The 17,829-nt window shown below is 42.0% G+C and overlaps 1 protein-coding gene across 1 annotated transcript in view; it reads left to right on the forward strand.

Moving 5' to 3' along the window:
* ATF7IP (activating transcription factor 7 interacting protein) overlaps nucleotides 1–17,829 on the forward strand; it is a gene marked incomplete at its 5' end in the record, with an annotated part of 57,630 nt that overhangs the window by 11,834 nt on the left and 27,967 nt on the right. Inside the window, 5 exons of the mRNA XM_018573920.1 lie at nucleotides 127–213; nucleotides 385–521; nucleotides 630–1,217; nucleotides 12,381–12,451; nucleotides 16,086–16,155. Of these exons, the coding sequence (XP_018429422.1) occupies nucleotides 127–213; nucleotides 385–521; nucleotides 630–1,217; nucleotides 12,381–12,451; nucleotides 16,086–16,155 (953 nt within the window). The remainder of the gene's footprint in view (nucleotides 1–126; nucleotides 214–384; nucleotides 522–629; nucleotides 1,218–12,380; nucleotides 12,452–16,085; nucleotides 16,156–17,829) is intronic.

Genomic DNA, 17,829 nt, shown 5'->3' on the forward strand with positions numbered 1-17,829 from the left:
TCAGACCATATGGATGCTTTTCTTTTTCCCCCAGGTACAATATTGTGTTTCCCCCGACCCAGGCATTTTTTTTGAGTTTGTTGGTACTGCTTGAGAGGTACTTAAATTATTACCTTTGTTCTGTAGGAATGCGGGTACTGTGAGACAAATGTTGGAATCAAAACGAAGTGTGGGAGAAACCACCACCACCACCACCACCACCACCACTGCAAATTTGCAGATGCCAACTGCTGGTAAGACACTAATAGACTATTTTCATTGGGTGATTGTCGTTTCCTTATGGAAGGCCATTTTTATTTTTGAAAAAAAATTCTATTTGATAATTGATGACTTGTACTTTCGCTAAAAAGTTTGTTTCTTTTATATTCTAGTTTTGCCTACTACATCTACTACCCCAAGCTCTTCTAATTTAACACTACGAACATCAGTAGCTGCTTCACAAATACCGGTCAGCCAGCCATCTGCTAATGCCACTCTTCAAACCAGAGCACCACCTGACTGGAAGCTAATTCAACAAAAAAGTAAGCTGTGGTTTCTTTACATTTTTTATAATGTTTTCCATGTTTAAAAAAAAAAATTCATATGTGCATGTTTTGTTAATGTTAGTATTTTCTTTTTTACTTTAACAGTTAATGCTCAGAACACTCAAAGCGCTCAGTCCAAACCTAATCCACCAGTTACTTCATCTCCAGTTATCCCTTCTGTTCTCTCTGCATCTAATACTGCAACAGTTGTTGGAAACAGTCCGGTATCAACCAGCAGCACCCATCCAGTGTCTGTTTCCCTTCAGTCTTTGCCAGTAATTCTACATGTTCCAGTTGCTATGCCTTCCCAGTCACAGATCCTTCAAGGTACCACAGGAACATTGGTGACTAATCAGCAGTCTGGTAATGTTGAATTCATACCGGTACAAAATCAGTCTACAGCTGGTAATGTTACAAAAACACCTGTGACATTACCTGTAACAAAGACAGTCAACAGCCCTTCAATGTCTAGCCCAAACATTCAGAGGAATTCTCCAGGCAGTTCTATTCCTTCTACTATGGCTGTCCAGGCTATCCCTTCAAATCATCCAGTTACATTATCATCCAGACAATCACTGCCACCTGCGGGACCCTCTGGCGTCTATAGCCAAACCAGTAATCGAAGCACAGCACAGTTGAAATCACCAGTATCTGGATTTAATAATTCATCTGAATCGTCTATTGGTAGGACAGGTAAGTTGAGTTATTTAATTTTCTATCCACTGAGTTTCAAACCTTTAGGGGGTCTTAACCCCTTCGTGACTGACGACGTACAGTGTACGTCGCCAGCATCGGGGCTGTTTAAACTTGCAAAGCCGACTGTCGGCTTTACAACAGAAGCGATTCTGGCGACTTACCTGTCGCCAGATCGCTTCTGTGTCCCGTAGAAGGGGCCGCCCCCATACTGCAGTTTTTCGCCGTTTCACGGACGCACGCAATTTGTAACCTGGGCATGTTGGGTATCGTTTTACTCGTTGTAACCTCATCTTTTATATTTCATTAAAAAAATTGGTATTTTCCTGTGTTTTGGGGCATTAAATTAAATTTGTCACTAAATTTGGGGGTTTAATAAGGAGTTGCGCTAATATTGCGCAACATGAAAACTACCACCATTTTATTCTATAGGGTCTTGGCATTCAGAAAATATATAATGTTTGGGGGTTTTAAGTCCTTTTCAGGCCTATAATGTGGAATATAACATGGGTGCAAAAAATGAAAAAAAGGCCTCAGTCGTGAAGGGGTTAAAGGAACTCTATCTTATATTTTCACATAATTTAGTAGTGCACGCCAACATTACAAAAATCAGTTTAAGTAGAAAAGTACCTCTACACTACTAGAAGAGTTGCATGTGTTTCAAGTAATTTCAAGCATAACTAAACCCAAAATCAAAGAAGGAATATATTGCAGCTTCTCAATCCTTAAATGTAGTTTAATATAGTTGGTTTTCTCTCTCATCCATTGAGGGACACCGCTCTTAAGAATTCTGAGGCGTAGGGTTATGCTGCTGCCTTTGGATAAGTAGACACTAGGCAAACAAATTTTAAAAGCCTATCACTTTAACCCCTTCGTGACTGACGACGTACAGTGTACGTCGCCAGCATCGGGGCTGTTTAAACAGACTCCCGGCGACTTTTGCCGCCGGGACTCTGTTTAAACTTGTAGAATAACCCCTCTTGCCTGCCAGTTTCTCTTAGTGTTCTCAGGAGAATGGGTGTCTCCTTCTCATGTATTATGTTAGTTTATTTTGTGTCTTCATTGAAGATTCTATACCAAGAGCGGCTAATTGAATTAAAGCAGATACTAATAATTCTGGGAGTCTCTAGCTGGTCGCCAAAACTGACAGATTCATGCCAGATAAGTTCAATCTAAAGGTGCCCATACACTGTACGATTATCGTACGCGAATTGCGGGAAATCCCGCGATCGTACGAGAATCGTACAGTGTATGGAAGGCGTGCAACCGTTTCTACTGTACGGTCGCACGTCTTCCGTCGAACAAGCAGGCTTGAAAACCCGCCGAGAATCGTACGATTCTCGGCGAGTTAGTGGCCTGCTTGTTCGGCAAATGCCGAACAGGCCGGTGTGCGCACGTTTGTGATCGGAAGCCCGCCCCTCACTGCGGTCATCGGAAGCCAGCCCCTCAGCTTTCGATGATCGCAAGTACGATCTGCCTGTCCAAGATGGGCCGATCGTACAAGCTTTTAACTAGCTTGCGACCCTCGCAAGACAAAAGTCTTGCGATGGTCGTAAGGTGAATGGGCACCTTTTAGAATCTTCTCTAGTTGTGATGAAGCAAGTCGTTTCTGGTGTCAATATGTATGCTGCGTACTGCAGTGGTCCTGTGTTCCTGTTTTCATCATTTTAATGGTCAGGCCAGTATTATATGGGGATTCCTGTTATGTCAGGAACACGGCCGTGGAGTTGAGTAAAAAAAAAAATTATTTACTTCATGTTTAAAGGTTGGGTGTATTCCATCCTTTTTATTTTACTTTGGCTGCGTGCTTTTAGACTCCTATTTGGCTAAATGCTTTTATGTGGAGTTTAACCGATTTTTATTTAAATTTGCTGCCGTCTAGGACTTGGATTTGATGACGCACTTGTTTTTATCCACTGTGCATGTGCAGCCCGTTTCTCTGGTTTTGACTTTGCTTCCTCTGTTTCTTATTTACCCTCAATTTCATGTCACTTTTGGGGAGAAAAAAAATCCTGCTTTTTTTTTTTACTATTACACAGCCATTCTTCAAATATTCTGCTGTCTGCGGCAGGTGGTTACAGTACCCCATATTTTTTCCTCACCGGTTGGGACCGCAAGTATTATTGTGTCTGAATCTGTCTGAGGCAGAATTGTCAGAACAGCAGACTGTCATTAGCAGGCCACTGTGTGAAAGTGATTTTTTTTTTTTTCTGCTTTCCTACTGTGTCTTACTACTGGTTTTATTCAAACACTTGTAGCATTTGTGATTTTACGTTGGTGTCACTGATGTTTCCGGTTCTTCCAGTCACAAGTGGCCTGTAATTTCAAGGCCTCTAAGGCCCCGTTCACATATAGCGAATTGTCGCCGCGATATCGTGCATTTTTGCCGCGTGATATCGCGAGAAGTCGCCGGCCAATGCTATTCAGTGGAGCTGTCTTAACTCCATGTCGCTCGTCGCGGTCGCAAGTCGCTTCTACCGGACCCTTTTTCGGCGGATTTTGCGCAATTTTGCTTTTTTTCTATGGAGCCCGACGGAGAAGGTCGCGCTACCGTCGCTGGATCGTCGCCCCGAAAGTCGCGCTATCCCGGCCGCTGTAAAGGTATGTCGCTATATGTGAACGGGGTCTTAGGTGTTGCTATGGTGACCCGATGACTTAGTTTAGCACTCAGGAGAGGGTGCTCATGAAACAGCGGCCAGGCATTGGTGATGCTTATCTAGGTGCCTGAGGCGCGCACTCTTTCCTTAAGGCTGGGTTCACACCTAGGCGTACCGAATTTGCGCTTTTCGTGTCGCACGTTTTTACCGCGATTTGCGTCTTTCCGAGGGCTATCAGGCTCTATCCTAATGGATACGCGCGGCAAATACGCCCCAAAGAAGCTCCTGTACTTCTTTGGGCGTAGGGCGTTTTGCAGCGCGTTCCTACGCGCTGTAAAACGCCCAGGTGGGAACCATGCCCATAGGCAATCATAGGTTTTCACATGTTGAGCGTTTTATAGCGCGTAGGAACGCGCTGTAAAACGCCCAGGTGTGAACCAGGCCTTAAGGATTATGGAGCATAGCGCATATTTTCAGTTCATGAATACAACACAACTAATGTATGCTTGTCATAAACACTATGCCATCTTATTGATGCTGTAGCTAGGCTGTGACAGATTCACTCAGCATCAGAAAAAAAAAATTCTTCTTTTGGATTTTTCCATTATTTCTACTTCTGTGATTTCTAAGTTCACATAAACATGTGTGTCTGCAAGGTTTTTCCCTCTTAATCCTATTTTTGATAGGTTTATATATAAGGATTGGGAAATTCCAGATGAACAATTTCTGGTTCCTAGACTCTCAAAGTCCCTGTATCCTTTTCTGTATGATTTTTGCTAATAAAAAAAAACGGTTCCGTTTTTCAACCATTCTGGTTATGGTCCTTATTTACCAGACTTTGGCTACTTGGACAACATCTTTTAAGTACAGAACAGGCGACTGCTGGAGTTGATCAACAGTTTCAATGTGCGGATCAGATGACTGTTAGTTCTCATTTCATTTGTGATGCGTTTCTTGATGCTTGTCTGTTGTCTCGTGTGTCTGCCTTTTGCATTCAGATACAAGAGCTATGTGGTAGCTCAAGTGCTGGTCAGCGGAGCCCCAAAGCTAAAAAGGGAATTGTTAACCCTATGTGAGAGGTTATCCACTTTGGAGCTACCTTAGATTAGATTATTAAAAAAGCTATTGAAGGTCAAAGTGAACACTAGCCTTGTCTCATAGCTTTGGTCCTCCATCCCCTTAATTCGTTTTGTTGCCTTTCTCTGGACTCTCCAACTCAAGGACATAATTTCTGTCTATTGGTGACCAAAACTGGACCGCATACTCCAGATGAGGCCGAACTAGTGCTCTATAAAGTGGCAAAATTATAGATTTGTCCCTACAGTACATTCCCTTTTTAATACAAGACAGTAATCTGCTTGCTTTGGTTACCGCAGCCTGGCATTGCAAGCCATTGCTCTATCTGTGGTCTACTATGACCCCCAGATCTTTTTCCATTTCTGACTTCCCTAGTGGAGTACCCATTAATGTGTATTCATCAGCAAACACGGAAACATTGCTATTCACACCCTCCCCGATGTCTTTAATAAACAGGTTGAGGCTTAGCACAGATCCCTGGGGCACGCCACTCATGACCCTAGACCAATCTGAAGATGAGCCATTTATCGACACTCTCTGGACACGTTCCTGTAGCCAGTTCTCTATCCATGTACACAACATATCATCTATGCCCACAGACCTCCGCTTATGTACTACACATTTATGTGGCATTGTGTCAAACACCTTAGAAAAATCCAGATACACCACATCCACCGACCTCCTTCCATCCAGATCACTACTTACCTCTTCTAGCTCCGCTATTTCTAAGTAGATTTGTAGCTTGTCAATTAAACTTATGTATTACAGGACAGGGTACGGCCTTTTCCTGTTTCTGCTCATTCTACTAGTGCAGTTAGAACTTAATTTCAGAATCTAGATGCTGTTAGTCAACATTGCAAGGCTGTAATTGGGTATTCTGTTCACACTTTTTTTTTGCAAAGTTTTATAAAGTTAATGTTTCCTGCCTCTTCTGAAGAAGATTCAGAAGTTTTTCAGGCATCTGTTTACACAGTGTGCACCAGGCAAAAGACAGCTTTTTAATTGCACATCGAGCCACCAGCAAAAAAATTCTTTTTTTTTTTTTGCTTGAATGCCGAATAATGGGGTGTTTACTGGATTACATTTTTTGTTAAGATAAGCTTTAAGGTATTAGAGTGTCTGTTTTTAACAAGACATAGCTCATCCCCTCAGACTTGCATTGTAATTTAGAGTGCCTCCATGCTGTTATGGCACAACCAGGATTATAGGCAAATGAGCAAGTGTGTGTGTGTATACAATGAGGTAGATAAATGGAGGAACCCTCCGCACATCTCACAGCAGTCCCGGCCAATAAGCATAAAATGGTGCTCGCAGTGATGTTTTACCACGGATGGTGCCATGCAGACACAGGAAAGGAAGCAAATCACCAGCACTCGATAACAAAGATAAATATGTCCCTTTTATTGGACAAAAGCGTCACAGACATCCAAATAAGCCGACGTTTCGGGGCCGCACAGGGTCTCTTCCTCAAGGCAGAAAGACGTGGAGGTTACGTCTTTCTGCCTTGAGGAAGGGACCCTGTGTGGCCCCGAAATGTCGGCTTATTTGGATGTCTGTGACGCTTTTGTCCAATAAAAGGGACATATTTATCGTATCGAGTGCTGGTGATTTGCTTATTTTCCTGTATACAATGAGGAAAATAATAATTTGATCCCCTGCAGATTTTGTAAGTTTGCCCACTTCCAAAGCATGAAAGGTCTATTTTTATCATATGTGTATTTTAAATGATAGACACAGAATATCAAGCAAAAATCCAGAAAAAACACATGATCCAAATGTTTTATAAATTGAGTTGCAGTTCAGTGAGTAAAATTAAGTATTTGATCCCCTACCAACCAACAAAAATTCTGGCTCCCACCAGACACCTTGGGATCTGAGTCTGGTACTGTCATTTCTCTTGTGAGCTCCCTTTTGAACATATTTCTCTGACTGATCTTGCATGCAAGTTTGCTTTCTTGCTATTACTCCTGCTAAAAGCATTTTGGAGCCATCAGTGCTATTGTAAAGGAACCTTATTATGGTTCTTTACAAGGATAAGGTTGTACGTGAGCCAAATAGTTACATTTTTTATTTTTTTTGCAAATTAAGTCTTTTCATCTTAATGAGGACATTGTCCTTCCCTCCTTTTGTCCTTCCCATACTAAGGCGGTTGTTCTACCCTATTGGATGTGGTTCAGACTGCTCAAGTCTATCTCTTGGCTATTTGGGCTCTCCATCTCGTTCCATCTCAACGTGGATTAGGCAGATCATTGCACAGGCATGTTCAGTAAGAGGTAAGGCTCCACCATTTCTTGTAAAAGAGCACTCTACTAGATCTGCCAGTGCTTCTTGGGCTTTTTGGCATTGAAGGCTGCCACCTGCTTTCCTGTTCATAAGGCTATATGCTGCTGTCTGAAGTTGGGGTTTCCCCTTTGTTTCTGTCTGGGTTGTTGGCGGTTGTTTTGCTATGTTGCCCACCTCCTTCTTTTTTCTTTTTTTTTATTGCTTTTGGCCATCTCTGAAGTTGCTTAGGTCCTCTACTGTTTGTTCGAGAAAATGGCTTTTTTGACTTGGCAATAAGAATCAATTTCTTGGAGTACAGGACCCTTTATGTACTATAAGTAGTATTGCTTGCTAAAAAACTTGAGGATTTCCTGGATTGGGAGGGGCTGTACAAGAGTCCTCACAGCTCTGGCCAGTGTCCAATTATCCGATGATACTTGCATATTACCCAGTTGTCTTTGACTTTGTCTGTGTCCTGTACTGTGCTCAAAGAAATGTGTTTTTTTTTTTTACTGCCAAGTCAAAAATCATATTGTATTGTGACACAAGCCATAATTAGGACCAAAAATATATTGAAATCTCGCAGAACTCCAGGAATATTTGCGGGGCTACGCAAACACTACAATGGTTAACTGCTTGATTAAGTGCTCGATTTTTCTCTAGGAGCGAAAAATATAGAAGAAATACTCACCCAATCCTCGGTCCTGCAGCAATGACGGCTCACCTCTCTCCCACTCTGCTTCAGCTGTGGTATGTCCCTTGGCATCTTCACATCTAATGGACCTGTATTAGATGTGATGACATCATGGGTCCTTAGCTTGCCGGAGCCTGGGGGAGAAGAGGCTGTGGGGACTGGTCTAGTAGCCAGGCAGGTATGAGATTTGGGTGACCATTTCTTTGCTCCCTAGACAAAATGAGCAGTGCAAGGGTTAACTTTTCAAAATACTGAATTTCCGCTTTAAGTGTGCATAAGTATTCACTTAAAGTCAATACAGAGCTACCATTTGCTGCAATAATAGCTGCAACTCTCTTGGAGTATGTCTCTATTAGCTTTGCATATCTAGCCACTGGGATTTGTGCCCTTTCTTCAAAGCAAAACTGCTCCTGCTCCAAGTTGGAGTTGCGTACAGCAGTCATGCCACAGATTCACAATTAGATTGAGGTGTGGGCTTTGACTAAACCATTTGAAGACATTTAAATGTGTCCCTTTCACGATTTCGCTGCCAATCCCTACATAAAGTGACATTAACCACTTGCTGACCAGGAGTTTAGACCCCCTTCCTGGCCAGGCCATTTTTCAGTGTTCAGCGCTGCGGTACTTTGACTGACATTTATTCCGTCATGCAACGCTGTACTGATTTGAATTTTATACCATTTTTTGGGGACAGATAGAGCTTTATTTTGGTGGTATTTAATCACCACTGGGGGTTTTAGTTTTTACTATATTCAGGAAAAATTACTGAAAATTTTGAAAAAATAAAGTTTTTTTTAACATTGTTAGGAAACATTTATTATTACCCCAATTTTTTTCTTAAAAATATAAAAGACGGGGTCACGTCAGGTAAATAGACACAAACATGTCAAGCTTAAAAATTGTGCGTAATCGCAAAAAACTAGCAAACCCAAAATTGACCATAGGCGACACTTTAAAAGCTTTTACAGCTCATCAGTTTCGTGGTATCAGTGATTGATAGGCCTAGAATTATTGCTCTCACTGCAACGTTTGCGGCGATATGTAACTTGTGCGGCGTAATGGGCGCAATCGTTTTTGCAGGTATGCACACCTGACGCATGTTTACATGCGTGTATGTAGGGTTGGGGACTTTAAAAAAACATTTTTTTTTATTTGTAACTTAAACATTTTGGGGAAACTAATTTTTTTTTCTATTTTTTTTTCTCACTTTATTGCTATCACAGAGGGGGCTAAGAAACCCCCCTATGTGATAGCAAAAGATGTGACAGGTCCTCTTTATGGAGACATCAGGGGTCTCCAAGACCCCTAATGTCACCTATGACCACCCTGAAGAAGCTGATGAAGCAGAGATCTGCTTCATCAGCTTCTCTCCAGCGTCTGAAGCTGGAGAGTGACACGAGAATGAAGTAATATACGTCACATCTGCATTCTGCCACCGGAGAGGGGACCGGAGGGAGATTGTGAACTGACCTCCACTATGCTGGTCCCGGGCTCGCACTGGGCACAGCAGAGCCCGGGACCAGTGGGAGGGGGGGCGCACATAACGGGACCTCATACAAGCGATCCGCCAGTGGATCGCTTGTATGTTAACAGGCATCGCTGCCGGTTTTTAAATTTTGCTTATCCAGCACGCGCTGCGCACAAGTGGGCGGGACTAATAGGCCATGTATACACGACCTGTTACATCCAGGAAGGAAGGGTCCTTGCTGGCACTTCCGATCCCGTGGTGTCTGCATGCGGGTGCACGTGTCCATAGACTTACCTTGCATCTCTCCTCGTCTCTCGGCCGAAAATCCGAACTGCGCATGCCCCCGCCCCAAGATGCTTTGTGGCCACCCAAGCAGTTTCGGGTTCTCAAAGACGGGATAAGTTTAAACCGCTGTTAAAGCGTTTTGCTTTATTAAAAAACTTTTTGCATATATCTACTGCTTGCTAGCAGTAGATATATGCAAAAAAACTGAGGGTTTAGAAACCCTTTAACACTTTTAACCTGAAGTGGCCAGACCATTTTTTTCAAATGTCTTTTTCTTTGTAAACCATTAATTTTATGAAAGCACAGGACTAGTAAAATAAAAAGATGGTACTACTAATTTTGTAGGTCTTGCGACAGTTGCGCAAATGTTTATCAAATAAATATTTCAGCTAAAAATACTCTAAAATCATTATACCCGCCCACACAAAAAAACCACACATGATTTACAAGATTCCTACTAAATCTAAAGGTGCCCATACACTGCTCGATTCTCGTACGAGAAACAGTGTGAACGAAGACGTGCGACCGTTTCTACTGTACGGTCGCACGTCTTTTGTCTAAGGAGCATGTTAGAAAACCAGCCGAGAATCGTACGATTTTCGGCTGGTTTGAACGGTGCTCGGTAGACAAATGCCGAACGGGCCGGTGTGCGCACGCGCACACTGCCCGTTCAGCATTGCGGTCATCGGAAGCCCGTCCCTCAGGGGGACGGGCTTGCGATGATCGAGAGTGCGATCTGCCTGTCCAAGATGGGCAGATCGTAAGTTTTTTTAATCACTGTCGTGGTTGTACAGTGTATGGCCACCTTTAGTTGATACATTTTAAGTATTTGCAAATTTAAAATTGCAAATATCAAGCACTACGATGTGTTCTATCAACGCACTGCAGCACATGTGCTTGACGTACACCACAATATGGCGTATGGGTGGGGTTATTTTTCTGAACTTTATTTTTTTATTTTATGGTCAGTGGCTTCGGGAAAATATTTGGACTCTAAACGGACCTCTGATATTTCCATTTTGAAATAGAAAGAGATTGAATCCTCAATCTCTTTATCTGCAGCCCCAGCACTCAATGGACAGGAAGAACTCAGTACAGAGGCTTCCTGTTCATTCACAATGTAGTAAATATTTACTGTCAGCCCAGTCATGAATGGACAGGAAGCCTCTGTACTGCGCTGTTTCCTGTTCATTCATAAACTGAGCAGATAGTGATCACTTACTAAGTCCCCAGTCATGAATCTGCCGATACAGGGAAAGAGTTCACTCCACTCCAATGCAAGTCTGTGGCAGACTGAAATGTGTTCTCTTCATGATTTGCCCTGTATTTAGTGCCACCTTCTCCCCCCTCCTTTAACACGCACCATATTTCCAATCCCAACATCCCAACAGCATGATGCAGCCACCGCAGTGCTTCACTCCGGGGATGGTGATCAGTGTGATTTAGGAAATTTTATTTGTGGGGTAAACCCAAAACTTCGCATGATGGCCAAGACACTCAGTTTTAGTCTCATCTAACCTGTGAACCTTCTTCCATTTGATTTTGGGAGTCCGGCACATGCTATTTGTGGCAAACACCAAATATGGGTTTTGGTTTTTTTTTATTTTTCTTGCCACTACTCCATAAAGCCCACACTCTGTGCAGTGTACAGGTGAAAGCGGTCCCGTGGACCCCTGAATCTGCTGTGGATCTTTTTAGCTCCTTCAGTGTTATATTTGGGGGACTTTGTTGCATCTTTGATAAATGCTCTGCTTGCTTGGTCTGTAAGTTTTGGTGGGCGGTTTGTAGTGGTGCCATAGTTCCTTTTTGGTATGATGGATTTAATGGTGCCCTGTGCTCTTTGGGTTGGTTTATAAAAAATAAAAAAATATCCCAAAGTAAACTTCTCAAAACCTTCTCTGACCTGTTTGGAGAGCTCATTGGTCTTCATTTTGCTTGCTCAGTAGTGTTACAGACTTGCAGGCCTTTGAGAATAGGTGTGGTTATACTGATGTGACCAATCATGTGACATTTACACATGGGTGGAACTTTTTCAAATCAATAGGGAAACTTCTGATGTTAATTGGTTGGGCCAAATTATATATATAGATATAGATGTAATGTGTATATATGTCAACTTGTATTTAATAACATAAAGGTTATTATTAAACATTTATGCCACTTGTCCCTTAATCACCTCGACAGGAAACTAAGTACAATCTCTTTACAGTAGAACACTGTAGAAAAGAAAATGTTCAATTTTAATTATTCCGTCATTGAAATGAGGGTATAGATGCGTAGTTTAAAGTAAATTTGAATCCAAAACTTCGATAGAAATACAAAATTACATTTACCTTACTAATAACTCCTTGACTTATACAATTAACATGAAATCTATAACAGTCGCTGTACTATATCTGTGCAGGAACAATGTTGTCACCCTAGGACAGGAAGCATGTTGGACTACAGAACCCTACCTTCTCTTCTCTCCAAAGCTTTGGGGGGTGTTCTGTAGTTTAGAGGTAACCTGACCAGGAAGATAAACTGCTTGTAATAACATGGCAGAGTGCACTGCATTTCTGGTAGGAACTGGTATATTTTGCTCTTGACAAACAGATAAAACAAAACATTTTCAATGGTTTATCAACCAAACCAAAAGGGAGAAAATACGAAAACTTTGTTCTTGTGGTTAACCATACACTTTATTTTTGTGCATAGTAAGAACATTTGTATAATGTTATAAATTATTTATTTTAATTATTTTGTAAAAAGATCTCAGTCTTGCATGTTTTCATTTTCAGATTTACAGGTTGGACGAGCTCCTGCAGCAGAACCAGCAGTAAACAAGCGTACACCTGAGAGCAGTGCACAGGTATTTTAAATGCTTACAGAAAAATGTAATAAGAGATCTGTGAATCCTAACTAATTCCCGTGTTGTTGAGGTTTTAGTATCCTTTAATTAGAATACGGTTAGATGGTTAATGGATGGTCATGAATAAGTGGTTGCTCTTTTTGACATAAAATTATTTTTAAGAAAAAAATTAGACATCACAGGACAAAGGAAGTTAATTCTGGAACCATTGGATTATGTAGCTACGTTCAAGTGATTGGATGCTGTCAAACTGAAACTGTAAAGACTGTCCCCGTATAACCCCTCTCCCTGCTGCAGTTTTTGTTTTTTTATTTATTTTTTTGCTACTGTCTTATTGATGGACACCTTTCTGCACTCACCCTCTCTGCTCTAAAGGAAGCACATCCTTTGCTGCACTTTTCCACTTCAAGACTATTCTCCCAAGCTTCCATGAGCTGCTCTCAGCCACTGCGGCATTTCTTGCCAACTATCTACATTGGTTTTCTCCTGAGCTAAGCCCTGGTGGACCGTACCTGGGCCCCAAAGCTAGATGCCCTGCCAAGGGAGAAGCTTCACTGCAGCAAATAGCTCTTATTCAAGCCTGAGTCACTGGAGAGGAGGTGGGGGCAGGGGTCACACAGCCTGAACTATTCCCAGAGCCAAGGGGATAGATTTACCGCAACTTTGACTTTTAAGATCTTCAATCGGCTTCTGAGGGTTCAGATGGAATCCACCCGCTCTCATTGCCTTCTTTCACCCGCGAGACTTCCTGCCCTCAGTGGATATTAAGGGTGAGTTTTTACACATTCTCATTTTCCATGCTCACCACCACAAACCTGTGTTTTTGCTTTGGGCACCCAGCATTTACAATCTGTTGCTTGTCCCTTCAGTCTGTCTACAGCACTCAGGGTGTACACCAAGGTGCTGGCCCTTGTTCTAATCACACTGTGCTCCCAGGAAATCCCTGTAGTGGGGTACTTGGACAATCTGTGACTTATTTTGTAGATGATGCAGACTACAGATCTTTGGATGGATCCTGAACCTCTCAAAATTGGTGCTGGAGCCTGCCCATCATTTGGAATAGCTAGGCCTGGTCTTTGACATGACCCTGTCCAGAGTCCTCCTGCCATAGGAGAAGTTGCTGTCTCTGCTCTCACGCTACAGGAAAGTTTGTCCATTCGCTTTTTTATGAATGTTCTGGGCCTGATGGTGTTCTTCTTTGAGGCAGCTCCCTATCCTCTGTATCATTCCATGCCATTGCAGCTCAACCTCCTAGCTGTGTGGATAAACAAGTTTACTCCTAAGGCCAGGATTCAGTCGAACAATGCCATGGCTTACATCAGCCTTCAAGAAAGCACTGAAAGTCGTGTACCTCAAAGGGAAACTAACCCGATTCTGGCTTTGGCCGAACTTCACATTTCACTTTACATATTCTAGGCATGGAAAATTGGTAGACAACCTTAGTCATGTTTTGAGCCCTCGCAGGATTGAGTCTCATAGGTGGTGGATGCCAGATGTGGTTCTGCTGGAGTCCAGGTTCAGCAACAAGCTGGACAGGCTTTAAAAAAAAAAAAAGCTATGGCAGCCACCACTGCAAGATCTGGAAAAAGTACAGGTGATGCGCTGGGGACATATTCAGAAGACCGGAACTTGATAAATGCACAATGGCTCCGGTGAGGCTGTTTTTAAGAAAAACAGGATATTTCACATACAAGGGAACCCAAGGTTGAATATATACGCATATATAAAGACCAGAGAGGGTGCCAGACAATACAGAATGAGAGTCCTAAAACGTTTAATAATAGAATAGGTTAATCAACAGCAGTAAAGAACAGCCAACATGTTTCAGGGATTAGACATGATTGGTAGCATTATGGATTCAAAAACTGGCACAAATCAACAGGGATTAATTACTTGCTGTGTAGGGTATAGCCAACATCATTGAATCAGCAAAACTTGTGTTCAATGTTCTTTTCTGCTGTTTACGAACCCATTCCATTATTAAATGTTTTTGGACTCTTATTCTATCTTATTTGGTGCTCTCATTGGACTGTATTTATTACAGGTGCATCGAAATGGAATTTTCAAACCGAAACCAAAATTAAAAAAATTAGGCCGAAACCAAAATTTTTTTTTCTTCTAACCTTTTTAAAATTATTTTATTATGTATTTATTTATGTTTTTAGTTTACTCCTGGGGGCTCTGGGGAAACATCAGGGGTCTAAATAGACCCCTGATATTTCCCTTTTTGAAATAGAAAGAGAGATTGAGGATACAGAGTCCTCAATTTCTTTTTCTGCAGCCCCTGTTATGAACAGGAAGACTTCCTGTTTATTCATAAATTGTGAATATAGTATGAGTTACTATGTCCACAATCATGAATGAACAGGAAGTGATGTAGAGCACTTCCTGTTCATTCATAGTTGGAGACACAGTAAACATACTATGTCCTCAATTATTTACAAGCTCTCAGCGATCAGCTGATCTTTAAGTGCTTGTAACTGTTCTCCATCCTGACTCCATCTTTAGCAGGAGGCTAGGTGGGTGGTGCGGGGAGAAAGCTCAGCCTCTTCGGACACCACTGACAGCTGACCCCCGGCTCGACCTCCTGTGACAGCTGTCTCCTCACCCACCCTGCTTTGCCTCCTGACCGTTTCTCTCCTCCCTGATGGACGCTGCTTTGTGTCAGAGGGGACACAGAGCAGCGGCCAGTGGGGAGGAGAGAAACTAGGGATGCACACTATTTTCGGACTAAATGTTTTGGTGGCCAATATTTCGGTGCATCCCTAGTATACATGTATATCTTCCACCGATTCGGGGGATTTTTGACCTTCAATATGTAATATATTTTTGTTCTTGGGTTTAGATGCTTTATAATCTGTATTTCTAAATGAGTGCTTATTTTTTGTGTGATGTATCTGGTATCTACATTTAGCAGATACGCTTAGACTGAACACATGCACTTGCAGACTTGGTAATGCAGTTCTGTTGACACTGGAAGTAAAAAATAGAAGTTGCAGCAAAACTGTTACCATTTTAACACTGACCATTTGTTGGAGCGGAAAAGTGTTATTCTTCCTGTATGTTGCATTTTAAGTGCATGTAGTAAATTTCATACTCGGTTTTGTATAGTACCTTTAGAAAATATACATACAGCACCTAAATTAGAGTTAACAGGATTTTTTTTTTAAATGCACCAAAAAATGCAAATGGTAAGAACGTAAAGGCCAAATATACTTGTATTACTATGTTTCATGTTACACCTATAGTCAGGCTGTAACATGAACCATAGTCACATCACCAGACCCCCAACTACATCCAGCCTCCCCTCAGCTGAATCGTGGGGGTGTTCTGCCTGCAGGCTCCTATCCTAATACACAGGCGCCTAATCCATTCACAAATCATTCGACAGGATCTGTTAATGGAGAAATTGAAGTGGGCCGCACGTGTTCATTTATACAGGGACCTGAAGGCACATTTTTTTTCTTCTATGAATGTGTGCATTTAATTTTCTTTTGTTAAAGGTGGACTTTGCTTTTAACTAAAAATAATATTTTAAAAATGTTAATGCTTCTATAAACATGGCTCTTGTAGGTCTAAAAGTAGCCTAAAAATGCTTATAACATTTTAAAGCCCATTGTAATTTCCATTTTAGAGTGGTAAATCTGCAGCTGGCGTTATTGATCTTACACTGGATGATGAAGATCCTGAACTATCCTCTCAAGGTGAGCACTAAACTACAAAGGCCAAGCTGTTCCAGGCCTGCATTATTTACAAAACATAACTGGATGTCTACACGTTCTGTAAACCCCTTTTCAGATTGAATGAATTGGGTTACCTAGCACTAGGGTGTATAGCTAATTGCATTGAGTAATAAGATTTCTCATAATTTACATTATTACCAATTTTCAGAATGGGCATCCGTATATGTGTTTAACATTACATAGATATTAATTTTTTCAGCTGTAGCACAAAGCTGAAATTGCGAGAATTCAATGAATATTTACAGACGTGCAGTAAACGCTTATGATGTATAAAAACATGGCCAGGCGACACAATAAATGAGATTATAAAAATGTGCATAAATGTTTTTGCTTGTTCAGGGTCTTCAACTTTGGAATGTGTAGATATGCTAACCATAGTGGATTTCTGCCAATTGAGTATGGATTTAAAATTGCAAAGCATGTTTTACCAGTTTTATTGGGACATGTGTGTTATTGTTGGCTAAAACATTTCTGACACTCCCACACACCACTTAGACCCCGTTCACATTGAGCGATTTATCGCGCGGTAATTCCTGCGATATCGCGGCAAAATACCGCACGATATCGCGCTCCAATGCAATCCAATGGGGCAAAGGGTCCTGCTGTCGCGGGTCGTGTGTCGCTACAGCAGGACCCTTTTTGGAGCGGATTTAGCCGCGATTCAAGTTTGCTCAATGCAAGCTTGAACGCGACATCGCGCGGCAAATCTCGCGATGTCGCGCAATATGCAAATCGCGCAACAAACGCGCGATTTGCATATCGCGCAGTGGGAACGGGGCCTTAAAGTGCATCTGTGCCCAGACTATGGACAATAAGGCTGGTACACACTTTAACGCGCATACTGTTAAGGCAGTCCATTCAGTGGGATCTAAACTGCACCTAATGTGTACTTAGTGCGGTATCCCATGCAATTCCGCAACACAATAGTGGGATCCCAGGCTAAAGTTTTTACATATTATTACACAGTGTAATTGCTTTAAAATGAGCCCTAAATGATCCCCCAAAGGGCAAAAACTGTGAATTTATCCCTGAAAGATCACAAGAGAGACTAGCACAGCAGGTTCACATGTTCGCTTCAAAGCTAGCCGTTCCTTCCCCAAAGGTCTATAGACTAAACTCCAAACTCTGTGGTATAAACCATAATGTGACAGATCTTCGAATTGTTTTATGCAGAAGTATACTATTCGTCTTCTCTCAAGTCTTGCAGAAAATTTCAACTTCCAGTGTTTGGGAAGTGCAGCTATGCCCATCTTCCCACATAGCCATATTAGGTGCTTGAGCAACCAGTTGCAAGGCCAGAACAATGTTGTGGCTGTTTTACTTAAAATGTATGATATCAAGTTGGGTGAAGTGTTTTTCGTAACAAACAAACGCCTAGAAGTGCTACAACCTGATCTGGTGTAGTCTAAGGACGTGGCAAAGTTACACTGTGTCTAACGGAATCTGGATGTGGGTGACAAAATGTGCCTAACTGTATGAGAGGGTGGTGGAGGATAATGTGTATGGACTCTGTGAAGGCAAATTAATTGAACAAAGATGAAATGAAAAACGGAAAGCACTTACATGGAGTCTATGGAGGTGGCCCTCTGTTATCCAATGTGGGGATGGGATGGCAATGGGGCAATGGGGGGAGGG

This window comes from Nanorana parkeri, unplaced genomic scaffold, assembly GCF_000935625.1.
Source record: "Nanorana parkeri isolate BGI_ZX_2015 unplaced genomic scaffold, ASM93562v1 scaffold2616, whole genome shotgun sequence".
Taxonomy (NCBI): Eukaryota; Metazoa; Chordata; class Amphibia; order Anura; family Dicroglossidae; genus Nanorana; species Nanorana parkeri.